At 44.7% G+C, this 26,815-nt stretch overlaps 1 protein-coding gene across 2 annotated transcripts; it reads right to left on the reverse strand.

Moving 5' to 3' along the window:
• Nucleotides 1-375: 375 nt before the first annotated feature.
• Nucleotides 376-25,063, reverse strand: RGMB (repulsive guidance molecule BMP co-receptor b). 2 transcript variants are annotated; one of them, XM_080678524.1, is made up of 5 exons: nt 24,759-25,063; nt 23,745-23,820; nt 20,387-20,649; nt 14,933-15,441; nt 376-1,335 (listed from the first exon to the last, which is right to left on the reverse strand). In XM_080678524.1, the coding sequence occupies exons 2-5, from the start codon at nt 23,747-23,749 to the stop codon at nt 667-669; spliced, it is 1,446 nt and encodes a 481-aa protein (XP_080534650.1). In that variant the 5' UTR covers nt 23,750-23,820; nt 24,759-25,063; the 3' UTR covers nt 376-666. The 2 variants fall into 2 exon arrangements, with proteins under 2 accessions (XP_080534650.1, XP_080534649.1); XM_080678523.1 differs by lacking the exon at nt 24,759-25,063 and having other exon boundaries at nt 23,745-23,935.
• Nucleotides 25,064-26,815: the final 1,752 nt, after the last annotated feature.

The following is a 26,815-nucleotide window of genomic DNA, read 5'->3' on the forward strand; positions in this document are numbered from 1 at the left end:
GACCTATAAAGACAGCAGTTTCATATGGTTCAACTTAACATGCCATAAGTTCTCACATACAACAATCCTAGTTTAATAAGGGTCATAGTAATATTCTCCCTGCCCCCTGGGAAAGTGACAGTTGTTAGAGAGGCTTCTTCAACATTGGTATTTAACTGCCAAAAGCACCTGTAAGGAGCTCACCATCCTTCCCATCCAGCGAGGACAGAAGCGGTGAGGAGCTCCAAGGAACAGGAGGCTGTACGCTGTGGGACTCAGCAGCAATGGGAAAGGGCAGAAGGGGGCGGCCAAGCACAGCTACACACGTCGTCACTGGTCCGATTCAAAGGGTCGGGGGTATGGTGTCTCTGTATATGTACTATACATACTAACCAGGTACACACATAAATATTTAATATATAAAAAATAAAGTGCTTTCTAACAGGGCCCCAGGCAGGGACATTATAAAACATTTCACAAAACTGCAAAATAAAATCGATACAATCAAAGAACACTACATCCAACATACGTGAGAACAGCCAAACACAGTATGTACAATCTGGTGGGTGTCCCAGGACAAACATCCTGTCATATACATGGTATATACATATATACTCTTTTACTCAATATATTATGACAATATATATTTAAAATTTTGTTATAGACAAAAAAAATAAAAGACAACCCCTACAAAAACACAACAAGGATCAAGCATGTGAGTCCTAGACTGAGAGACCAATGGCTGCCTGCTCGGGGCACCTCGTGCCCACTGTTTGGGAAAATGTGCCAGCGTTCCTTCCTCGGGTGCAGCGCCTCCACGTCCTCCAAGGCGCTGTGGGCAGCTGCGGTGAAGTTGGCATCACCAGTGGTGAGCAGGTCGAAGACACAGGACTGGAAATAGATGTCCTTCACTGGCATCTTCTCGTGGCATTGAGCGTTGGCAGTCTCCAGTGTGTAGCCAGGCCAGGCCTGTGCCAGAGAGGTGTGAGGCAGGGTGTGCCCCAGGATGGCAGACACCTGGCCCTGCCCGTCGTCGATGCGCTCGCTCAGGGGGCAGCCGTTGACACACAGCTGCAGGTCCTGGCTTTCCTCGTAGGACATGGCCAGGTCTTCGGGCATGCGGATGGCGAGGGTCAGGTAGCGACCCAGCTGCCGCACAAACACCGTAGTCCCTATGTAGCGGGCGTGCATCTCCACGTAGCGGCCACTCTCCCTTTCCACGATTCGCAGGCTCTTGACGTCGCTGTCCCCACCGCTGGTGCTGCCATCCACAAAGGCAGCCGGCAGGTCATCGGTCACAGCTTGGTACACTTTCTGATCTGTGCACTCACGGTGGGCTTTGAAGATGATGGTGATCTGTGGGAAGGAGGAACATGCACAGAGTTTAACACAATGGGAGGGAAAAGGACGGTGCCTCCCTCTGTAGCAAGAGCTTTCCTTACTCTGGAATTGAATAGCTAGAGAAAGAACCTCCACGTTCACCCCCTCACAAAGAATAATGTTGCTGTGAGGAAAAATTAGAAAGTCCTATGTGTTTAGAATGAACATGTAACGCAAGTCCAGGGAATGTGCATGAGGAAAATGTGTCTTGACTGCGTCAGAACAGTGTTGCTGTTGGGATATAGGCAGTTTTTAGCCATCGTTTATATCTTGTCTCTTTCCAAAAGCAGATGAGTGGTATACCTCTGAGAAAAAAAAGATTCCTTTCTAAATTATGCAATTAACAATATACCTACCAGAACTTTGATTCCTAAAAGGTTTCTTCATTGGACTGTAAAAAAAAATATCCCATGACTAAACACTACAAACTTACTTGTGACCACTGGGGACGTAACAGGGAGGTGAGGGGCCATCCCAGCTACCACACAGCTACCGGGCAAGGGCCTCAGGAAAGATCTCCCTAAGTCTCTTAATCAAATGTTTCACATGACTGGCTAATCTCTGCGACAGGAAAATCACTTGGCAAATACAGCTCCCAAGCACTGGCAGAGAATAAATACCCTAAACCTAGTTACAGCAAATGTTTTCCCCAAATAGCACACGGCCCTTTAGCCTCAGAATTCTCCCAGCCAACTCTCAATGCTCCAAATTAAGCAGACAATTCATGGAGAAAAACAAACCTGACAATACAAAAGCTTCCCTTCAGTGAACCCACTTTCTTTCCTTAGAACAACTATTTAAAAAAACTGAACCTTTGAGCACCTAGACCTCTAACACACTCAACATCTCCTGTGCAGGTGGTGGAAGGAAGAGAGGACCTCCTGGTTTCACAAGGTGGGAAAACAGTCACGAAGAAAAAAGGACTACGTTTTGAGATTTGTGTTATTGTCAGTCACTGAGGTAACAGCTTATTTTTCTTTCTTCTTGGAGGAAAAAAAAAAAGTATCAGGTGACTTCAGTCAAGGAGGAAGGTAGACAGGCCAGCACACTACAAATTACTCTGGATGGAGGAAACCACCTCCTGCAAGGAAACTAATCAAAACAATAGACCCTTGTTAAAAAGGCCAGAAAATGCCCTGGCCCCTCCCGCCCCTCTCTCTCTGAGTCCTCACCACCACCCTCAAGTTTATGTCTGAAGTTTTTTTCCTGAACTCAGCCAGCATTTGCTCACACTATTTAATCCCACATGTTCCCACTGGTGTTACTTGACTGGAATTTTCCAGCCATTTCATTTTAACTTCAGCCAGTTGTAAAGCCAGATCTGAACCAGCTGCACTGTAGCAATGGGTTAAATTCATATCCGTTGTTTGCAGCTGCAACTAAGGCCAGACAATGTGCTATGAAGTGCTTGGATTTCTCCCTTCCTAATTACCCTGAGCGACAATTTAATTTCACCACCAGCCTTCTCCCATTTCAACACCTTAACAACCCAAAGGGGGCACAGGGATGAGTTCAGGACATTGGCTGTGCATCCAAACATAGGACCTCCCAGAGTGAAAGGGACTTTGAGCAAGGTATCTAAAGGGACTATAAAACAGATTTATTTGGTGGCTCTAAAGACAGTTTGACAAGGTGGTTTTTTTTTTTTTTTTTTTAAGGCAAGCTAGGATCCCTTGCAGGTGAAAAGATTAATTCAAATAAATTCTGCATCTGAAAGATTCAAAGTTAACATGTTAGGCGCTCAGCCCGTTTTTCTTCTCGACGGAAAGTATAGTGTCAGACACCAGTGAGTGACTGGGCGCTTAACATGCTAATATAAATGGCTAAAATAAGAGTTAGTAATGGACTTTTCATATCATCAGTATCCTCGTTTTCAATTAGAACATTCCCAAAGATTCCACAAACTCTTCTACAACAGCTAAGTAATTTGTTTTTTGAGTCTAACAAACCTCAAATTTAAACCGACTTGTTATTTGCAAGAATTAAGTACTTTTTGTTCACCTTAGAAAAAAAAGAGGAATTAGTTTTTTTGGGAAAACAGAGAGATCCAGTTCCACAGAAGTTTCCAAAAAGGCAAGCGTGGGTCAATATTGAGATGAGTGGAGTCCTTCCACATGTCTTACCAGGGCTCTGTGTTTTCACCGAGCACACCCATTCCTGCCCAGGACTCATTTCAAGCCCTCACACATACTGTCCCCTGCTATGCCTGTGACACACCTTGTGAAAATCAAGTAGAACTCAAAGCTTGACCTCTGCACTAGTATCTACACTTACAAAATATTCCAGCTTATCTAAAAGATTTTTATCTGTCCAATTCCCTGGGAGCGATTTTCTCTGAGACACTGAAGCTGGTATTTCTCATAATTCTCACAGAGCCTCTGTATACAATTAGCTCATGAATCAAAATGCTGAGGGTGATGCATCGATCTCAAAGCATGAGGGGGTTTCCTAAGTGGTCCTCTGTAGTTTAAGTACGTACCTAGAGATTCCATCCATGTAAATGTAGAAAACACTAGGTAATAGTTTCATGTGACTTAAGTTTTGTAATGCAATTTCATTCCTCATATAATTACAATACAAACAAGCTCTTAAACAGCAAGCACTCAGCCATAAAGGGCCAGAAATTCATTTTCAGATTCTGTCTCCCTCTTCAGAAAAAAACATTAACTCTTTTAAAACATTCAAAATTTAATTAAAGTTTTTGGAAATTCCAAACCTTTTGTATTTCCAACTAGCAGTTATATCAGAGCTTTGTAAAAACAGGGTATTCGAAATCATATTCTAAAGCTCTCCGATAATTTTAAAAACACCAGCTATGCTGCTTTCTTTTCTCCCTCTATGAAGAGATCCATACGCTGTAATAACTCAATTTGGCACATCTGTTCTATGCCACACCATTTATTATTGATGGATGGCATTTCTGTGCATTTAAAACATCAATGCCTTTTGTTAAACCTCCCCCACCCAGACCCTCTCAAACCCCACCTCAGACAAACTACTCCAGTTCTCCTCATTCATTTTTAATATTCACTCCCTGAGATCTTTACCACCCACAAGGTCTATCAGGAAGAGAAAGATGGCAGCTACAAATCAACCTTTCCACACACGAAAGCAAGAAAGACTTAAGGTTTGCTGTGAAATATCAAAATTTAGAAGCATCTGCCTCTCCTTTCTTGGGGGGGGGGTGGGGTAGGGAGTGGGGAGATGGGGGACGGGGAGGATGCATTTTAAAAAATGAGGTAGCCAACAAAAAGGAAAACTCAGGCACTGTCTTGCCAAGATACAGACGTATCTTTCCCAAGCTCGATAGCCTCGTAAAGTGCTCTGCACAGGTTTTCAAACAGCAGAATTCCCCAAAGGTTGTGCACTTAACTACGTGTGCTTGTTGCCTTTTGGAAAAAACATTTATCAGTGTTTAATCAGGCCCTCCGGCACTGCCAGTGCAGGACCTTCCGGGAATCCTCCAACACCAGAACTGGACTCCTCGGTCAAGGGACTCACATTTCTTGGATTAATGGGCCAGCAAACTAAAGTGAGATAGTCACAGAAATTAGCTTAAAACATGGGGAAACAATTTTGCTATGGGCCTGGTTAAAATTCTGCTTGTTAAAGGAACCTAAATGAATTTTATTTCATATAATTAGTTAATATGTCCCCTTCATCAAATTCTCTGGATGCATCACAGGTTGAAAAAATGGGTGACTCTGAGGGAGGATAAGGGACCCTTTTACAGGTAAGTGGTATAGAGCCTCTACATTCAGTCCTGTGGAGTGAGCAAAAAGGAAACCATTCCAACAAGAAAGAGCACATGCTTCCAAGAGATACGCGTGCTCTATCTCTAGCTCTTAAACACCTGATCTTCACATCTGAAGTCAAAGCCTAGGAAACCTGGAAGCACCAAAAGGAAGAAGAGGCCTTTGAAGACTCCTTCCTTCCAGTGTTTTCCTGGTCACCCCCAGCCTCACTCCACCCCCTGACAGGGACCCGGGACATGTGGATCTGGGTGGAGCTGAGTCACCCATCTAGGCTGGGAGGCAGGTGCCTGTCCTTTGGTTAGAAAAGATGGGAGATCTCTGTCTCTTCCATTTTTAGGAGCAGGGGAGAGAAAAAGCATATTCATCTAGAATAACATTCTGTTTGAACAATTTCAAACAAAACCCAGGAGAGTATTTATATGTAGCATATTTAATAAAAAATGTTGGGTTGGTTAATAACTGATCTCACTTATAATTTTCCTTAAAATTAAAGGAAAAACATTTGCCAAGAAGGTGTGATCTCAGTGAACTAAAGTGAACTTTTACAATCACTACTCAGCCTCTATATCAACTATCTACTACAGGAAGGCTGAATGTAAGACTTACAAAAGTGTATTTTGTTAAATGATTGTGTTGGACTAGGACAGGACAGTATACATGTTTAAAAGGAGGGTGGCAGATTAAAAAATCTTACCCTTGACTCCTTTTAGGGCTTGAACGAGACTAAGAATCAGCTACCTTTAAAAGAAATATCAAAACAGGTTTCTCTCCTCTCAGAGTCTCTTTCCGCAGAGCTCTGTTCTAGGAACACTTACAGGAATCCAGAGAAATGGAATGGATCAGCTTATTTATTCTTCACTGTTGCCCCAGGTAATACATGTAGGAACAAGGGCCGCCTTGGCTGATGGAGGGGTTCTTGGCAGCAGACGGAGAAAGAAGAAACCAAACCAGAGGGAAGGACACCCACAGCTGAGGCTGCTAGGGTGGTCCAGGGCAGAAGCGCTGGGCTCCAAGGCTGCAAAGAGCATGCCAGAGTGAAAGGGAGGCAGGCCCAGGGATGACACACAAAAAGGACAGGCACAAAACTCCACTTCCAAAGGGTAAAACTTCTATACACCTAAAACAAGGAAGGCTGGAAGTGCAAGAGGCTCAGAGACAGGGAAGTTGGCTAGCGTTCTTGTGCAGACCAGAGCAAGGCTGTGCTGAGCCATGAGGAAAAGGCCTCTGGTCCTTAAAGTCTCAGCCACTCAGAGGACTCCACAGGAACTTCTTGTGCTCAGACTTTGCATACAGGGAGCTCAGCAAATATAGGGACTCACTATGCTTCTAGATGTGAAGTTAGGCATGTGCGGACAGTATTACAGGCCCAGGCTGCCACTACGCTTCAGACCAGAGGCTAAAAATATTTTGAAAGGTGAGAGCCAGGGCCCGAAGCATAACTCTAGGGGTAAGAATCTGCCCTAGCAGGTCTGGCCCTCCCCTTCAGGGAGCTCACCCCTCAGGGGATGTGGGGGCAGGGCCACACATTCCAGGCCCCAGAGGGTCTCTGGGCAAATGCTCTGGGCTTAGGTTCAGCACAGCTGTTTCCCAAACCGTTGGGGATTAGGAAATCATAGCCTCTTTAATCTTTTTTTTTTTTCCTTCAGTTTTGGGAGGTGATTAAAAAGGTATAAAAGGGCTTGAAGGTCTTCACAATACTACACTCACACTTTGTCACTTCTAGGTTCAAGTTCTCAGGGTTATTAAAAAAAAAAAAAAAAAAAAAAGCCCACAAGGTGGTTAGAGGCCCTGACCATATATTTCAAGAAGTCAGTTACCAGGAATGCTACAAAAACAATATCCCTCTGTCTTCATTTTCCTGAGGTAGGGAGACAACAGTGCTTAAGCGCATGCGTGCACATCTGTGCGTATTCACACACATCCTAAAATGGAAAGATTGAACCCTGACCCCATTTCAGCATTTATGAAAGTGAGTGTTGAAATGCTGTCATATCAGTTCTATCCACAGTACACATACTATATTCCAACACTGAGAGAACCCCAGCAGAATTAGCCAAATGTTCTTTTGACTCCAAATCTAAAAATAACCAGCTAACCAGGACATGAAAAACTCCTCTCTCCACAGAACCAGTCTCACCTGAAGTTCTTAGACCCAACAGCACCGGGCTTTCAGGGCAAGGCTGTCAGTTAAATTCTGTATCTTAGAAGTGTGCTGCTATTCCTGTTAGTTACCACTCACTGACAGGCTGAGCAGTTTAAAGAGTCCTTAAGTTACCCCACCCACAAGAACACAAAATTCAAAACAGTGGAAGAGCAAGTTCTACTGCAGTCAAAACAAATAAAGACAAAATGGGTAAGGTAGCATTTTTCATTGTTCAACACTGTAGGTAAGTCTTTTTGCATGCCACATTCCGCACAGGCAGAAACTGTTTGGTTAGCATTAGCTGAAGCCAACAAAAAAAGTACCAACCACCCAATGTTTCCCTCTCACCCCTTCCTCTCAAAATGTTGACTCAAAATTTAACAGGGCAGAGAGAGACACTTGGAAATGGGACAGAAAAACAAGTTCTAACTCTCAGCTGTGCATCAGACTTGGCCTTGTGCCTCTGTTTTAAACTATGGAGGAGTGTGGGTCTGTTTTAAAGCAGCAGAGGCCCACGGGAAACATGGAATCCTGCCTGGCTAGGGCAGGGCAAGCCCTGGGTTAACTTCACTTACAAATGGGGGTTTGGAAGGTCCTCTCCTCCTTCTAAACCACATCTGGGACGGAGTGGCACACAGTCCAGGAGATTCAAAGCAGGCCTTTGAAGAGGCAGATACAAACCTGGTACAATTTCAGACAGTTTCTACTAACATCTGCTCTCTCTTCATTCCAAGGAGTAGAGAGATGGTAAAAGGACTCATCAGCCAGAATATTTTCATGTGTATGGACAATATAAAGGTGAACCTTGTTTGAAAAATACAGCACAAGGAATAACCAAGGTAGGCCCATTCATGTTACAAAGTGATCTTTTCTACTTATACTTACACCATACAGCTAATAATTCCTTCTCCTTTTTCTGCTTTCTTTCCCACATGCATTTGGAAATCCTTTTTACCTCCAGGCAATTTGCTGAAACTATATAAAGCAAAGTTGAGTAGGTTCCTGGGCCTAAGACTTGATAACCCAGTACACACAAGGGCTATGCAGGAAACAAAAAAGGACAAATAAGAACACTACCACCTGGAATTATAGCTGATTTCTGCTCTTCTCAAAACTATTCTTCAATGTTTCAATAGTTTCTACAATAAATTCAAGGAAGATAAGGATATCTAAGACACGCTTTCATGAGTTTTAGAGGTGAGATAGGATCCTGAAAAATGAATTTAAAAACTGAAGACTCTGATAGTCAAATTCTAGAAAGCTTTTTGGATTAAATCAAAGACCAACAACCTTTCAAAAGTGGCAGCCAGGGCTCTAGACCCTACTAGGTTGTAGGGGTGTGAGGAAATGTGGGTGTAAATAAGGGGCTACCTTGACAGTAGCTGGATGGAAAGGGAGACTGTCAAACTCCAGAAGTAAAAAAAAAAAAAAAAAAAAAATGACCCGAGACAAGTGACCAGGATGGAGGAGTGTGCTCTGGGTACAGCAACCCATCTCTCTGGCCATTCTTTAAAAAAAAAAAAAAAAAAAAAAAAAAAAAAAAAATTATTGTTTTTTACATATTTTCGTTGATTTCAGAAAGGAAGGGACAGAGAGCTAGAAACATCAATGACAAGAGAGAATCACTGACTGGCTGCCTCCTGCACACCCCCTACTGGGGGATGCGCCTGCAACCTGGGCATGTGCCCTTGACCAGAATCGAACCCGGGACTCTTCAGTCCACAGGCTGATGCTCTATCCACTGAGCCAAACCAGCTAGGGTTCTCTGGCCCTTCTTGGCACCTGCAAGAACTTGCTAAGTAGTCGCATGTGGAACCAGCTTATGAATGTGGGCCACCAATATTCAAAAAAGAAACCCTGAAAATGGCTGGTTTTACACACCCCACAATTCTCCATTGACTGCTGCAAATTTCACTTATATGCTTAGAATGAGGCAGAGCCTGCATTCATCCCACACCTCCCCCACACAGTAGGTCCTTTGATGCTTGCTGGTTGGAACTCAGAACTAAATCATAAATTTTATCAGATAAATTATTATACTAAGCAGGGAGCTACAACTGCAAACTTCTTTCCCTCCTGCTCCCCAATATACCTCAACTAGTCTAGCAACTCTGGTAATTTCTGCAAAACAAGGAGGACCAGGACAAGGAGCAAATCTTAGAGAAATGGCAAGAATTACCTGCATAACAAATAAGTCGTAACAAAATAAAGAGCAATCTCAGATTTTAAAGACTGGTTACAATGTATCTGCAAAGCAGTTGTGCTCTCTGGAAGGAAAGAAAATGTCCCCTTGCATGCAAGAACAGTGTTCATGTATTTAAAACACACTCCTGCTGATGGAAGGATGCAGCATCTACCTTAGTCCACAGTGTAGCTCACACTGCATCTATCCGTGAAGATACAAAAAACATATGGGTTACAGAAACTTGGCTCCAAAAACAATGCCCTAGGCCTGGGGTCAAGAGAACAGATTTCCAAACCTTGATCCAGAGATATGCTTAAAATGACAGTGGAAAGACTTCTCAATGCAGGCACATAACTCTCTGATTTTGTAACCAACAGAATGATCCACAACAGGTTTACATGCCATATACAGGTTTACATGCCAGCTACATGCAAAGAGGCACCAGAAAGAAAGAGAGGACCCAATGCATGCTCTAGGACCCTACAAGCAAATAAGGGAACACGTTGGGTTTACAGTTTGAAGAACATAGTAAGAATGAACCAAACGAACTAAGTCTTCCTACATCTTCCATCATCATCCCAGTGAAAGTTTTCAGAATTTCTAGAAAGCATTTAAGAATTAGGAATAAGAACCACAGCTACTAAGTCACCGCACCTCGGCAACTCCTGCCTTGAGCATCTGCCCCCTGGTGGTCAGTGCGTGTCATAGCTACTGGTCAGACGGTCGGATGGTTGCTTAGGCTTTTATATGTATAGATATGCATAACCCATGGACACAGACAATAGAGGGGTGAAAGCCTGGGGAGAGGATGTGAGTGGGGAAGAGAGGGGTCAATGGGGGAAAAAAAAGGGGACATCTGTAATACTTCAAAAAATAAAGATAATTTTTTTGGAAACAAAGAATTAGGGATAATTAGGAACTTTTAAATATATATGGAGAGAAACTTGAAGGGTAGGGACCTCTTCCCATGCTTTGGGTAGTTGAGTGCTACTGCCCATGGGGATAACCTGGAGCTGGTGGCCCGTGGTGGCAGCAAGAACATGAGGCACCTCAGTGTCCACTCACCTGGCCACCAATCACCTGGCTTGGTCAAGCACAAACAACACACCTTTTTCCCAAATGCAGACTGCCTTAAGGTAAACCACCTTCTCTCACTAAAGGATGAAGCACAGGAAAATCTGTCATCCCCAGCTTACCACCCCCCACATTTGTAATTTTGTCTCACTGAGATTGGAGGATAAGAAAGCTATAGTGATGGGAAAGGACATGCATTAAAAGAAAATAAAAAGCAAAGCGAAAGTATCTAAATTATTTGTAAAAAAATAATTCTAAAAAATATGACCATTGTTTAGATGTGCAATAAATGCATACCTGAAATTTTTTGGAAAAGGAATAATTTTTTTTTAATATATTTTATTGGTTTTTACAGAGAGGAAGGGAGAGTTAGAAACATCAGTGAGAGAGAAACATCGATCAGGTGCCTCTTGCACAACCCCTATTGGGGATTGAGCTCGCAATCAAGGTACATGCCCTTGACTGGAATCAAACCCGGGACCCTTTAGTCCACAGGCCAACACTCTATCCACAGAGCCAAACTAGTCAGGGCGGAAAAGGAATAATTTTAAATGCACCTCAGGAACTGATTTTTTCAGGAACTGTGATTTTAATACTATATAGTATAGGCTATTTGGAATATAGCATATTTGCAAAGTACAGATCCTTTCATAAAATAATTTATATCAAAATCACTTTCTATAATCACAGCATATACAATTCTTTATTGAGTCCACTTAAACAGAGATACACAGAAGCACACAGGAGTTGAGACTGAGGGACTGGCCAGGGGAATGTGGAAGAGAAGGTACAGAAGTCAAGCACTTCCACAGATGACCTGTTTATTCATGGGTGAGGCCCAGGAGAGTTACTGACTTGTGTCCGCCTGGAGCTTAGTGTGAACTACTCCTCCCCCCAAACAAAAACTGCTTTTCTTTCCCAAGTAACCAACCCTGCCAGTTCTGAGCCTGTCCTCTCATCTCTCCCCCAGTGCCTGCAGGTCTGAAGCGCCTCTCACAGCCAAAGGTGGGGAAGATGGCCCAGAGCTGATGTGGATCTCAGCCCAGGTGTGTAGCTGTGCCAGAAACCCCTGCAGCCCTGAGGGGCGGAGAGATGAAAAACCAGCCCTGGCCTCGGAACATACCTACCTGGCAAGATGGCCAACCACACAGACTGCTCCAGAGAGGGAGCCTCGCAGGCTGGCAGAGGACATAAAACCCTGGAGGCCCTGAGAAAGCACACCTGCGCTCACCGTCACAAATGGGGAGACCGGGCCACACTGTCCAGCACTGCAGACCTAGGGCCCTGAACCCACTGCCTGCATGTGGGAAAGGGGAAAGCTTGGCTAGTAAATGGTCCCTGGAGTACAGAGGACTTCGCTTCTCTTTCCTTTTGTTGTTTACATATCCCCCCACTAAGTTTGTATTGTTGTGGTGAGGAAAAGTGGGCATTGAGGGTCAGGTAGAACTCACAAAGCTAAGCTTGAAAGTGCTTGCTCAAGAAGCCAGGTTCCCAGGATGAAGAACTGTGTTAGGGACCTTATTGCCCAAAAACCCAGGTCTAGTGCTTGAGTTCAGTGCTGAAGGCAGGGAAATAAGTAGATGCTTAAATATGACTTCAGTATCATAGCTGATCAGTCTCGTCAATACCATCGGTCAGTTTTAAAGCTAATGACAGTAAGCACATGGGTCATTAAAAACACTTGATCACAAGGATGACACAGTATCTGCAAAATGCAGTGCTAGGTTATCCAATAGCTGGTCTACGTATGTGTACAAAGCTTTGGTAAAAAATCTTCTGAAAGGTTTTTTATACTATTGCATAGACATCAAGGGGAAAAAATCAGATTCTTCTTTGAACTTATTTCATAAGTACTTTTTGCCTCATAATGTTTTTACTTTTATTACCATCGTATTTTCATTGCTTAGAATTTAGAATTTTTTACAGGTTTTATTTTGGCCCTGGGTAGATAAAAGGAAATTGTACTGCACAATTTTAGGTCTTAAGTTTCATCAGCAGAGGTCATACCAGCATTGAGAGAGACCTTCAACAGTAACCTTCCAGATGCTTCTGGGGGCTTTGGAGAGTTACAACAAAAAGGAAAAAAAAACAACTACTAGAGGTCGTGAAGCCATAGAGTAATTTGTTGAACAGCATGGTGACCAGATGTGGGGAAATACTTTCCAATAGTGCAATTAATGACCAAGCATTCTCATCATTGGCCTGAATTTATGTCAAGACAAGACCCCCAACCTCCTTTCTTTAGAATGGATAAAACCTTTGATCCTTAACAAACTGAAAGAGAAAAAATAGTGTACCTTTTATTTGCTAAAAACTATGATAGACTCAACCACAACTGAAATGGAATGATCTAAATAAAGTACTTGTGTCAACTGTTCCATTAAACCAACATTTTCCCATGCACATAGCACTTACTAATCTCAATAGTATTGTTTAAAGACCACCACCTCTCTAAGTCTTCAAGTATTTGCACAATCGTTGCTGATTTTCTCCATTCCCAATGGAACTGCCTTCTTGAATTTCCAGTGTTCTGTTTTCCCAAAGACTAATCTCAGGTTCTGTGACCTGACTGCTTCAATGATGGATTTTTGGCCATGGCTTGTCCTAAAACTTCATAATTATATAACTTTACATCAAAACATAGCAAGTACATATTTTAATGTACAGATATAAAAATTTGCATACTTATAAAAACCAGAAAAGGAAAGTTTATTTGAGATGTAGGATTTGGAAAGGCCAGCTTGGGCTTGTACTGGGACTGAAGTGTAAACATTTTTCAGTTCCCCTAAGATGTCTGCACCACTGTAATAGTCTTTGTTCAGAGCAATGACTTCTAATCTCAGATGTGTGACACCCCTGGGTGTCTCCAGATATCTCTGGAGGTGTTATAAACTCCCTCCACAAACTGCCAAGTAAAATAATTAAAATTCACTTTAAAAATATACCACACAGGTTTGGAGGCAAGGGAGGGTGTCCTGGAATCAAAAGAAGAGTCATAAGTATTACAGAAGATTGATCCTTGTCAATTATATTTTAGGATAAGTCAACTGATGAATAGACAAAATAAATAAAGGAAATTAAGCAAGATGATAGTCTACATGTGTGATTTTGTGGTTGGGGAGAAAGGGAAGGAGCTGCTTACTTGGACCACTATTATTATGGAAAACCCTTGCCACTTCTTTATTTATCAGTGAATGAATTAGTGCCGACAGGCAACTGAAAACCCAGTTAGTTGCTAGCATGTACTACTTGCACTTAGACAGCAAGAGTATTTTTTCTTAAATTTTTTATTTATGAGGGAGAGAGAGGGGTGGGGGGAGGGAGGGAAACAACAATGTGGGAGTGGAACTTCCATCAGCTGCTTCCCATAACCACCCAACAAGGGACTGAACCTGCAACCTGGGTATGTGCCCTGACCTGGAATCAAACCTGCGACCTTTCAGTGCATGGGATGACAACCAACTGAACCACACCCGCCAGGGCAAGAATTTTTAAAACATGCGATACCTGACTTAATAAAAAAAATGACAACAGCCAACAGAACAGCCCCTGGGTGTAAATGAATCAAAATTATACCTTTTGTGTGTGTGTGTCAGATCAGCAAGGGGTGCTACAGAATTTTAGTAATTACTCTGTGTGCCACAAGATGAAAAAGGTTGAAAATCGTTGCACTACGATACTGGTGCCTTTAAGTTGATTTAGAGGATTCAGTATTAGTTTCTTTAAAACCAACCAAGCAACAAGAACCACAATACTGGCAGCCAGGCAGGGCAAGCTTAACTTAATTTTGCCAGTTCTCCCCTCAGCTTCTCACTTAAATTGTTAGCCTGAAATTATACATCACTGCTCTACAATATCCAATTCTTATTTCCTTGGTCACCACAGGACAGTGACTAACAGACTTCAGGTTTGCCATTGGGAAGCTGGCTTATAGCCATTACCTTTTACCAGAGCTTCCAAATTTCCAATAAAATATATTTCCTGATGGGTTATTGCCCTCAGGCTTCACAGCTTTCTTTATTCAGAAAACCTACATCAGTCAAATCTGATAAATCTAAACATGGATATCCTGGAGTCATACATATATGCACTTAAAAAAGACATCACTGAAAAAAGCAATTTTTCATTGAACAGGCCTGCCTTTTCCCAAGAGAATCCAACATTACCGTTCACTTTTTATTTTTTGTATCATTGCCTATTCAAATTTACACACATTTTTCATAAGCCCTAGAATTTCACCAAGAAACTCCTTGCTAATTTTCATTTAATCCTTTATTCACCCTGCTAACATTGCTTGCCAAGAAGACCAAACAAAGTTCCTTTTAAACTAGGTCTTTTATTTCAATTTTCCCAGGTTGCCTGAAGAGTCTGACACCTGAAAGGTATAAGAAAGAAGAAAAAAAAAGGTATTCTTGCCTTATTTGTAGCAGTAGCACTGGATCCAAGGACCACGGGCACATTCGTCACTTGAACCGAAAGGTAATTATTGTCTATGAGTGGCCAGGCTCCTTCCACTTTGCACGTCTGGAAGTGATCCTTGAAAGTTCTAAGGTGGGGATCTCCAAACAAACCACAGAAAAGGTAATTAGGAGGGTTCTGGTCCCCTCCCCTGAGTTCTCTGACTCCCGCATGGCTGTGATAGTTACAAGGGTCATGGGTCACTTCAGGGTTGGTAGAGGATGTGGGTCCGTCCTTGGAACAGTTCCTCTGGCTCATGAGGTCACTGATACCCAGTACAGCAGAATGGTACACCAGGTTGCCACGGCAGGCTTTTGAAGTTCGCTGGGTACAGCCGGCATAGGCACGCAGGGCCTTGCAGAACTCGGAGTCAAAGCCGTCAATGGCAGAGTTCAGGTGTGAAGTCAGGGACACAAAGTCTGTGGTGCATTTCTGGATTCGACACTGGGCTGGTTGTTGGCAGTCACCTACGGGAAAGAAGATAAGACCACACATCTTTAAAACGCTTCATAACTTCCTGAGCTACATGAGAAAATGACATTCTCCTCTGGGGACTGTTTGTTCTATTTCATATCCTCCTATTTTAAGAAGGCCTGCAGGAATAGGGTTGCATTGTGCTTCTGTGTCTCACAAATTAAGCCACTGGGAGAAAAACTGCATGCCGTTTGTTAACTTAAAACTTTATAGCATTGGCCATTGTAAATGACAATTTTACCAACTTTGCTATTGTTTATGGATTTTGAGAAAGATTCCTTTGCTCTAAGGCCAAGCAAAAGACGTGAACTTTGTTTTGATTTTGAAAACTGCATAAGTAATTTGCTTTGGAAAGCACTGTCTATGCACAAAACCACAATTAAAATTTCCACAACTCAGGTAGGGGAAACCCCTAAATTATAGCATGATTGGCTAAAACACCTTTACCTGATCTAGTACAGCTAACAGAGAAAGAATAACAAGAAAAAAAAAAAATCCAGGCCCTAAATTATTCTGCATTTCCTGATAGATGTTTATCAACAAATTGTTTATCAACTGTCACTTAATCTCCTGGTTTTCACAAAGTATAAATGTTCTCTTAAAAAAATAGAGATACATTTGACCAAGCTATGTATTCACTTCTCCCTTGACATTCATCACCCTGGGATCCCAGTTCCCAAACAGTTTCACCAGGAAAAGTACATTAAACAAAAAAGGACACTGAAATCACACTGCAGAAACAGATGTTTCCAACTATGTTTTTTCAGAAACACAACAGAATTCGTAGAGTTATCTGAATGATTTTCCCCTTAAATCAACAATTCATATAAACTTAATGGCTCAAGCAAAGTGATGACATGAAGTAATGGAAAACCAAGTATTACTGCCCTACTATTTTAAAAAGGCAAGTTTCAAATGATGTTCTGCCACTAGTTCCTCACATAAAAGTTTATAAAACCTCTCAAAGCACAAAAATCTCAAGAATTGCCAATGCTAGGTCAGTCACGTGCACCAGTTTGTTTGTTTTTTTTATTCTGCTCCATAAAGTGGGACACTAGAATTACTGAAAAGAGAAATTCTTTCCTTTGCCATCCACCTTAAACTTTATAGACAGGAACTGCAACAGTATTTGTGTTACACATTCTTTATAGGCCTCTGAACAATGGAGCAAGTCTCAATCTCTTCAAGTCTAACATTCCCCACCTGAGAAGTGAGGAGGTTGCTCTAAAATGCACTTCGTGACCTTTTTCAGGCATAAAATATCTTATTCTAGCTGGGAGGAAACAGTCAGTCAGTAGAGTGCTATTAGATATTTAATTATTTAAAGATATAAGCATAACAAAGTTCAGGATAATATCAAGATTTAGGACTTCATCTGATAAAGACTAACTAAAAATGTTTTTTAAATAAAGATTATTTAAAAAGATATTTTAATCTTTTCAGTAGTAAACTGCCTTTACATCTAAATTAAACAACCTGTAATCTGTGTTTGGCTTCAGCTGGGGAGAAAAGGGTAGGAGATGACCACTTCTCAAGGTATCTCCCCAAACATTTTCTTACATTTCAAAGTCCAAAAAGGGAAAAATGTTATAGTCTTGATTGGATAGTCACTTTAACTTGAGTAAAAGAGATTAAAATATTAATCACAAAGACATCTTGTGTCTGGCCTATTTTATGTTTGTTCATTGCAAAGTTAACAAAAGCAGCTGATATTTATAGAATTCCTCTCTCCAAAGTAGATCAGGTCATTTTCAACTACTTTTACTAAAATAAAAACACCCAACAAAACAAAACAAAAGCAAAATTAAAAAAAAAAATAAAAATCAAACAAACAAAACACCCCAAAGTCATTAAAGCCATTTAACAGATGGGAAAAACCAAGGCAAAGGGATTTTACGTTAAGGCCTTGCCTGGCAAATCATACACAGCTGTATGAAGCCCAGGAAGTGGGCCTTTCCTCCAATCCCTCCACACACCATGTCCCCTATATTCCTGACTCTCAAAATGGTACCTGATAGCTTAAAAAAAAAAAAGGTTTAAGTAACTACGGTATCACATTTTTCCCTTTTAAATCAGATTCACAGCAAGCAGAAAGCAAGGAAATAAAAACGGGGCCAAAATCACTCAGTAATGAAGAGCCCTCAGACTACAAATAAATGGCAGCACAAGAACTTTCCGCTAAACTTGCAGTGCCTATTTGTTCTTTTTATGGTCTATAAAATATATCTGAGCGTACATTTACTTATAATTATTTCAAATAGTCATAAAGTATCAAAAGTCAGAACAGCATGGCAATGCGGATGCAATTGTTCAGAAGGGGAAAGAAGCAAGAGTTTAGATGCCAGTTCCTCTTTCCATTCCTTCCTCATTCCTTCTTCATAGCAGGCTGATCCCTTTGAGAAATCTCACATAACACAGAACTCCTTGAGCTCTTTTGTTTGGATGAGGTTTCTAACAGCCTTTTGGAGTAGAGATGATTGGAGGGAGAAAAGCTAATGAGAGTGAAAGTGCATTTGGGTCAGCAATTTCAGCCTCATCGCAGGCTCCTGTAGAATGACTAATTTGCAGCATACACCCAGAAATATCCAGGCTTCATGAATTTATAATGACAATGCACACTTTGCCTGTTGCAGGCGGTAAAGGAAGCCTCCTGTCAAAATGCCAAGACAATGCGGAGCAGAAACCATCTCAAGGATGTAGCCAAGAAGGCCATGAAGTGTATGAGTAAGCAAGTAACTCCCATACTGGATCGCCAGTCAGGAACTGCAGAGGTTTGCTTAAGAGAAGAAAAGGCAAATAAAAGTACTGTTTTCATTTCTTAAGGGCAGAGTTCAAAATCTGCAGTTACAGGTATCTGTTTCCTTGAGTCAGATCATCTGTGATCAGTGTGACAGCGTTTTCCTTCTAGTTAATGAAAGTGCTAAAGGATTTTCAGGTGTAGAGCTCTCCTTAATGATTCAGACATAAAGACCTCACCATTTAAAACAGCTTCCTCAATGCCAGGACTGCACGTGTGAATCTGCAGCACAATCACCAGTTTATAATAAAAGAAACAAGATATGCTGAGGCTGAATTAAGTGAAATATGGAGCCATATGGGGTGCTGAGGCAAATTATATGGATCCAGGCATAAAACATATGGTAGCCCATCTGCAGAGAGCACTTTGCTAGGCTCCCTGCTCTGAGAAACAGCCCCTGCATTTCAATAGCACAGCTCTTCAAAGAAATCTCTCAAAAGGAGCCCTCCTTTCTATAGCCAGATTAATTGCTCCACTCCCGACAAGCTGTCCACAGAAATCACTCACCACAGCCATTCTGGGTAGAATCTGATGGTGACTTTAGTGAGGGCATATTAAGATACTGAGAGGAGTTTCACATTCCAAGTTCTTGAACTAAGGCACCATAATTTTCTAAACCTTTAAAACCAACTTCTTAGGTCTTTCATGGGCCAGCAAAGAAATCTTCAAAGACCACATTCCAATCCTGTCATGGGACCCTACAGCAACTAAGGGAAACAATATCCAAGCGGACAAGAGGGACACAGTCCCACCTACCAAATTCAATTTCCATTTCAAAAAACCCACGCTTGAACATACACAAAACAACCCTGAATATATCTTTTGACATGTCATGTAATTTTTTCCACGTAACTGTTAAGCAGATTGACATTATTTTCCAAGGTTCTAAAGTCACTAATTGAAAGCCTTAATCACTACATTCTTTAGTAAGATTTCAGTTTGTTTTCCCAAGTGACACTTAAAATGCAGCTGCTGTTACATCACAATGCAAAGTTACACAAAGTAAATTAAGCCCTCTCCTCAAATGCCACATTCCCCCCACCCCCACCCACCCCCATTACTTAGAAGACCTCCAAGATTTTTAGCATGGGCTGGTATGACTTAATAAGTAAAAATTATCCTCCCCCCCCCCCCCCACACACATTTGGGTGGCTTTAAAGTTCAGGGTTCTCCAGATCAGAGCATTGTGAATGCTATCATACAAATACAGGACAAAAAGATGTGGAAGAAAAAACTTATCTAACGACAAATAGTTCTCAAACTAAAAAATAATTTCTTTCAATTTCGCACTTAAAAACTTGTCTAGACTAACTCCTAGAAGTGGTCTTGTTTGCAAAGAGCATCCTAGATATTCACCTCCCCTCCCAGTTTTATTGAGAAAGTTTGAGATTTAACATTGTGTTAGTGAGAGGATTTTAAACAGAAAAGTAGTATCACAGATTCCTCACTGCTGCTTCCATAGGGGAAGCACCGACCTCCAGAAGGCAGCGTATCTGTCAACCCCTCCTGAACATGCAGCTAGCCATGAAGCACGAGTTTTTCCAAAGAGACTGAAAGCCGAATTAAAAGCAGCTTTCGCAAATACGAAAGAAACCCCTGTTTGAAGAAATTTAAGTTACTTCGAAATTAACCTCCCAGTTTACAAACTCTGGTGAAAATCTTTCCATCTGGTGCGATTTCTTCGTCTCGCCGCCACCCCCAACTCCAGAGCAGCAGCACAAGGCTCCTTGTCTCCCCTCGGAGGCGGCGGCGGCGGAAACCTGATCCCAGCCTGACTTTCAGTAAACACCAATGCAGAGAGCAATAAAGCATCCGGAACATTTGTCTCGGGCGCGCAGCCCCGCCACCCCCGCCACCCCCGCCCCCCAAATCTTAGATAAGCGGCTGTTAGAGGGGAGATTTATCAACGGTCCGAGCCTACGGCCGGGAAGGCCGGAGGGAGGGAGGGAGGGGAAGAGGCCTCCCCGGCGTCCTGGGTGTGTTCCTGCTGCTGCGCCGCGAGCCCGGCTAAGGTGCCTGTCAGAGGCCTTTCCCGTCCCGCCACGCCGCCCTCCCGCCCCGGCTAGCGCCTTCGGAACTCGGGGGGTTGGGAACAAAGCACTTGGCCCTGCGGCTGGCCCCCTCGCGCACGCGCCTCGTACCTGCGTGGAGCAGTCCGAGGCTGAGCAGCAGCAGCAGCAGCAGCGCCAGGGGAGGCGGGCAGAGCCGGGGGTGGCGGCGCTGCTCAGCCCCGGAGACGGCGGCGGAGGCGGCGGCGGCGCAGGAAGGTGCTGCTCTCAAGCCCATGCCCGTCCATGCAGGTCTCGTGGGCTCCGGCGAGGGCGGCGGTGCGGGCGCCGTGGCGGGTCCGGGGCCGTGGCTGCTGCATGGGCCGGGGGACGCGCCTCGCTTCCTCTTCTTCCTCCTTCAGGCCCGCGTCGGAGACGGGCCGCCGCCACCGCCGCAGCGAGCAGCGCGCCGCGGGCGGAGCGAGACGGCGACGGCAACGGGGCGCAGCAGCATCGCAGCGGCCGGAGGGAGAGGGAGCGAGAGAGAAGACACAAAGACCGTGAGCGAGTGCGGAGTCCGGCCCCAAGAGCGCGAGCGCCCGGCCCGGGCCAGCGTGGGCTCTGCGGGCGTGGAGCGCGGGCGTGGACCAACAGGAGGCGCACCCAGCCAAGGCGAGCAGCGGCCTGCCGCCCGGATCTCTCTACGCGGCGGCCCCGGATCAATCAATCTCAGCCCCTCACTGCTGCCCCGCCCGCCCTTCGCTCACCCTTCGCCCGCCAATCCGCGTCGTCTCCACCCCCGCCCGCCCATGCCATTGGCTGCGAGCGCAAGTCCGCTGGACCCAGCCCGCCGCTAGCAGGGCCCAAAGCGCCAGCCCCTCCACCCCGCCTCCTGCCTCCTGCGGTTTAGTGTAAAGTGAGTTCCGCGTCCGCCCGCTGCGGGTCCTGTCTACCGCGCCCGACCCAGCCTCCTTCTCGCTCTCTCTTCTCTCCCGTCCACCCCTGCCGCGGTTTACTGTTTCCTCGAATCAAGTAGGAGGCGTCAGCCGCTCTCTCTGGCCGCCGTTACAAAGGAACCGGCCTTTGACCGCTCCTTGAATTAATGTTATTGGGTTCAACTGCCCTCCAAGTTTTTTTTTTTTTTTTTTAAATCACCCCACACTGCCCCTCCACCTCCAGCTCCTTGGAGGAAGCGGGCGCTTTTATTCAGCGCCATGTGGCAAATTCCTTCGCATCTAATCACCTCTGCAGAACCGCGTTTCGAACCTATTGCTGGTAAAGCTAGCATCCAGCCACTTTGGAAATCAGAAAGTGACCCGCGGTTCGGAACGGATCAGATGGACTGGAAGGTACCCGCCAGCTCCAGTGCGTGGCTCCGGTATTGGTTCCTTTGACATTTCCCTCCCTGAAAGCGGCTGGGAGGGGTCTGAGAGTTGGAGAACTTCAACGTGTTCGGTTACAGTGTAATTAGATTAATGAGGATAGTCAGCTTTTAACGCAGTGAGGAGTAATTACGCCATCATTTGTTGTTGCTTAGTGGCTTCTCCACAAATTCATATTCTAATAGCAGATTAATTAAATGACAGTTCAGTTTCTCCTTTTGCAATTGGATGGATCAAGAAATGAGGAGAAAAGCTAATTGTCAGAAAAGAGGTTGAAAATAGGTTCTAACTTGTTATCAGTAGGTGTGAAGTGGTATCTAATCTCTAGAATGGCCTCAAAGTCTGGGAGCCACTTCCTACTGTCCTCGCCTTTGCCTTTCCCCAAATAGCTCAAGGTTGCCATTCTAAATTCACTTACAGTATATCCAAATCGCAGTAGGTAACTCTACCCCCTACATTACTCAGAATCTCTAAATAGGGATTGCGCATCAACCGCGGACATGTAAATTTTCCACACGTAACAATGTGCAAATCAATGGACCAGGATAATTGAGGGCAAACCCATCACCCCAGCTTACTTATTAGACACATTACAAATTGTACAAACCACTAGATCCCTAATGAAGGATGCCTATCTTTTTACTGTAACTTTTCATTACCTATTACATACTATGATGACACAAGTGGTAACACACCTTTCATTGCCCATGATATACTCCAAGCCTTGCATACGTCCACAATACACTAAATAAGTTTCACCGTTGACTGGAGAAATGACTTTTTTTGGGGGGAGTTAGCGGATACGATTTTTAGATAACACTATGGAGTAAATACTATTAGGCCAAAAATTTACTCTCTTGCAATTACTACATATTATTAATGAAATAAAATTAATGAAATTTTGGTAAACATCTTTTAAAAGTAATAAAATGTGAACACTTTTTCAAAGTATTTTGCTAAAAAAGAGTTAAAATGTTTCTTTTTCTTTAACACAAGATTTAATTCCACCGCTATAAAGAAGCATCCCACTGAATGGAACATACTTCAAAACACACAACCAAGAGATAAGGATCAAATTCAGTTTAGTTTGTCTTTTCACGCGTGATTTCTATGACTTTCCCTCCTACCTTTATTCCCTCCCCTACCCAGACCCCATCCTGTTCCTTAAGTACATGGGTGCTCTTGATTTTCTTATCAATAGAGGGCGCCCTCCAGTCACTGCAAATCCTGGTGTGAAGTGGAACTGCTCTAGAGGAAAAACTTCATTTCTTCAAGGTGCTTTATTGCTCCTCTGTTGTAAAATTTGACAAGCTCAAGATTTATAAGCCTAACAATTCACTTTTTTTTTATTGCTGCATAAGTGTTCAGCCGGCTAGAGGAAAATGTTAATTTTCACAATTAAGCCACAAGGTGGTTCCTATTTTCAAAACTTTAAGTCAGTGACACACTCGCTGGGTAAATTCGGCCTGCTAGCAAGATCCCGAGTCCACCTGGAAAGCAAGAGCGTGGTGAATGGTCGCCTATAGAGCATCCACTCCTCCAGCTCCAATGCTGCAAGTTAAGCAGGATATTAAGACTCCACAAAGAAAAATCTAGGGAGGGAGCTGGGACACAGACATAAAATTGATGACTTATGAAAGTTTTACATTTTAATAAGAAAAAATACCGTGAAGTGACAGCTTGTACAACTCATAAATCCTCCCCGATTCTTGCCACTTGTATTCTCTCTCCCTTCGTCTTTGTTTTCAAGAAGGAAAGATGAAGCCAAAACGGTACAAATAGGGGACTCAGCAAAGCAACGGTAGGAATGTGCAAGTGGATAGAATTAAAACGCATGCCAGCAACATTGATGGATCCTAAACAAGATGCGGTTTCTTTTTCTGCTCCCCGGTTAATATATTTCCATTTCCAGAAATCTAACACGAGGGTCTCTGTCTGCTTAACAGATCAACTGGGGCAGAGGAACCAGGACTCAGACCCGGGGTTGCGATTTGTGCAACCGATTCTAGAGTGAGGGCTCCCCGCCCCCCCCCCCCCCCCCGCCCAGTCCACAGTGTACGAAAAGCAGAGGCTGAAATAGCCCGGGAGTCAGATTGCCCAGTGGCAAGCAGATCCTGGATTGTACTTACATCATTTTTAACCCTTCCGCTCCTGGAGGGGGCTTGGCGGGATCAGGGAGCCGCCGAGCTCGGGAACACGCAGGACCTGGGTGTGAGAGAAGGCCCCCAGAATCCGGCATGAGCGCTGCGCCCCTGGAAGGAGAGGGCCCGGGGCGTGCATGAAGCTCATAACCCGGGCGTACACCACTGGCCCCGGCGATCCCTGCGGGCTCCGCCACTGTTCACGCTGCTCAAAGCGGCAGGTGCAAAAAGCATTTGGGAGCCGCTTGCCAGCGCGCGGAGGTAATGCGCTTCCTGTCCATTTATCTCAGGAAACCAGCGCAGCCTTCCCTTCGAAACAAAATTAACCTCTCATTAGCCAGCCACTCACTCCCGAAAAGGCCTTAAAAGCTTTACCAGCTCGCTAATGTGTTTAGGCTTTTCTTCCAGGCAAACGCAGCCACGGCCGTGACTGCCGTCAGTCCCTGGGGTTCCTCTGGGTTCCCCCGGGAGCCAACCGCAGACCTCCCCGCAGCCTCAAGTCTGGGAAACTCTGGCCAACCCGGATCCCTGTTTGTAGTCCTGGGCAGACCCTGAATGGACTTCATGCTAGAAGCAGCCAAAACAAGTTCCCGCTAATTCCACGAGCGCTCCTCATATCAAAACCTCAGCTCCCTTGTCCGAGGGGAGGAACTTGCATGGCTGCTGGGTGGTGGCTGCTGACTGCCCTTAGGAGCGCCAGTCCTGTGCGCAGCGGATGCGGGAAGCACTGACCAGGGACTCGGGGAGAGGGGGAGTGTAGGCTAGGATCTAGCGGATTCCAGGAGTGGAGAATCAAATGTGGTTCTAGATCTGCAAGTGGCAAAGGGGGGCCTTTCGGAGCAGCTGGGGTTTTCTCACCCTGGCCCCCTGCCGTCCTGAGGCTGGCAGATTTATACCACACAGGTGGACGGAGACCTAAACAAAACAGTCCCGGCCGCTGCCTGCCGCTCGCCCCCCACGTCCCCTGGCCCACCGCAAACTTCAACAAAATAAACAACTCACCACAGGCATTCCCTTGTCTGCAGCGCGACGCTTGCCAGCTGGGAAAATAAGCCGCAAGCCACGCGGCCGGGGCGCAGAGGGAGGGCAGCGCGGTGCCCGCCTCTCCGCCCTAGGTGGGGGCAGTGGTACTCGGGGGCCAGAAGGGAGGCTCCGCCTTGGGGACCTCTCTCCCCGCTCCCCGACACCGAGTGAGCGCCGGGTGAGAGGCTGCACCCTTGCAATCAGCGCGAACTCTCTGACACCTAGGGGAGGGGGGCGGAGAGGCAAATCCCTCAATTCCAACCTGCTTTCCCTCCCTTCAGTGTAAAAAAAAGACCGAACCCTGGGGCGTCCCGCCCACCCCCTTCTGCACCACACCGCCCCCTGCCGGCGCTACCCAGATCTTTCCAGCACGACTAAGGAGTGGCAAGTAACGGCGTCCCAGAACCCCAGCCTTCAGGTCCTGCCTGGCTCAGGCCTTTCTCACCACCCCTTCACCCCACCAAGTCCTGCACAAAGACACCTTTCACGCTGCCAGCGCCGCCCTCCAGGCCTGCCCGTTGCCTTGGTCCACCCGCGGCACCACCAATTCCCGGTTGGTGATTGTGCCAGCCTTCACCGGGGCAGGAAGGCACCCTGCGCATGCAGGCTGTTCCCACTCCGCGCCTCCGAACGGGCACAGATGCGGCCCCCTGCCCCCTTTCTACCACTTCCTAGCTGCCCACCAGCGGCCACAACACACACCCTTTCTTCTCCATAAATGCTCTTTGAGGGTCTTCCTAATGGGTCTAAATGAGGGTAGGCGGGTGGCAGGAATGGTCCTCTGGACTTTCGCCGAAATAAGGAATCCACCTAAGGTGCCAGCGAGGCTTGAGTTTACAGTTTAAGAAAGCCCAGGATAACAACTTGGGAAATATGAGGGGAGAGAGGATTGAAAGACACCTAAGACACAGGTGAGGAAGTGTGTTATAAAGAACAAGCCCACGAAATGTTCGAGGGAAAAGTCACTTGGTTAAAAGTGGAAGGCGTGGAGGGCCAGAGGAAAGAGATGAGCTTTCTTCCCTAGGCTGACCTTCCAAAGTTGAAAATAAGCATCACAGATGTTCAGTGGTAGCTATTGTTCCATGCGCGCATTGCCTGGGACGAACAGGCTGCTTCCCTTTATCCAAGCAGATGTTCAAGCATCCTGACTTAGGTATTTTACTTTTTGCTCTCTTAGGAGTATCTCTGACCCTCTCCAGCTTTTTCTTCGCTTTCTCTCGCTCCCACTCTTTCTTACAGTTTCTCAGCCTAACGCTAGAGGCAGCGTAGGGCAATGTAAAGAAGGTGCAGTGGGGATCCAGCAAGGAGGGTCTACTGACTTTCTAAGTTGGAGTCTTAAGCAACTGATATAATGTCTTTGGACCCTGAGGTCACAATCAAGAAGGAGTGTGTTAGGGGTAAGGCCTCCTCGCACCCTTTGTAGACTCCTACTTGTCTTCTCCAACTTCCAATCAAATTGAAAAAAACAATACTGAGGATATTTTAGGAAGAATGTAAGATATGTTTTAAAAAAAGCACTTTTTCTAATGAGAATTTAACACCCCCCCAAAAAAAACCCCTCAGTTCTTAGTCCACAGAGACAAAGAATCATAATGTCCCCACTTGCTTTGCCTTTGAAAAGCCTCTCCAGCAATCTGCAGTGCAGCAATTTGATTTAGAACCTAAAGGCAGTCTTATTTTTCTTCTCCCTTCCACCAACACAAAGACAAGCTGCCACATAAAATAATGATGAACAAGAGTTCAAAGCAAGCTAGAGAGCCAGCCCAGAGGATGTTTTCTAAGGCAGCCTTAGTCCTTCACCACTCCCTTGCTAATCTGGCTTTGGACAGCGCATAAATAGTAGGCCAAGCTACCAGAGTCTCCTTTCTCCCTCCCCCTCCCCATAAAAATTGGGCAGTGGAATCTGGATGATAATTTGTCAATCAACGCATAAATGAATTCATCAAATCAAATATGTTTAATTTTTCCTTAGCATTATGATACTTCCCAGGGTTTTTGATTCACTACTCCCTTTCTCACGTGGAACCTTGAGCCTT

This window comes from Plecotus auritus (genome assembly GCF_963455305.1).
Source record: "Plecotus auritus genome assembly, chromosome: 7".
In the NCBI taxonomy this organism is placed as follows: domain Eukaryota; kingdom Metazoa; phylum Chordata; class Mammalia; order Chiroptera; family Vespertilionidae; genus Plecotus; species Plecotus auritus.

Bases quoted from the DNA above. Each gene is read 5' to 3' on its own strand.
- RGMB (XM_080678523.1), bottom strand. From the start codon at position 23,854: ATGCCGGATTCTGGGGGCCTTCTCTCACACCCAGGTCCTGCGTGTTCC. The intron at 20,650-23,744 runs GTAAGTACAATC...GCGGGCCTGAAG, and splicing joins GCGGAAGGGTTAAAAATGAT to GAGGAAGAAGAGGAAGCGAG. The intron at 15,442-20,386 runs GTACGAGGCGCG...TCTTTCCCGTAG, and splicing joins CCTCGGACTGCTCCACGCAG to GTGACTGCCAACAACCAGCC.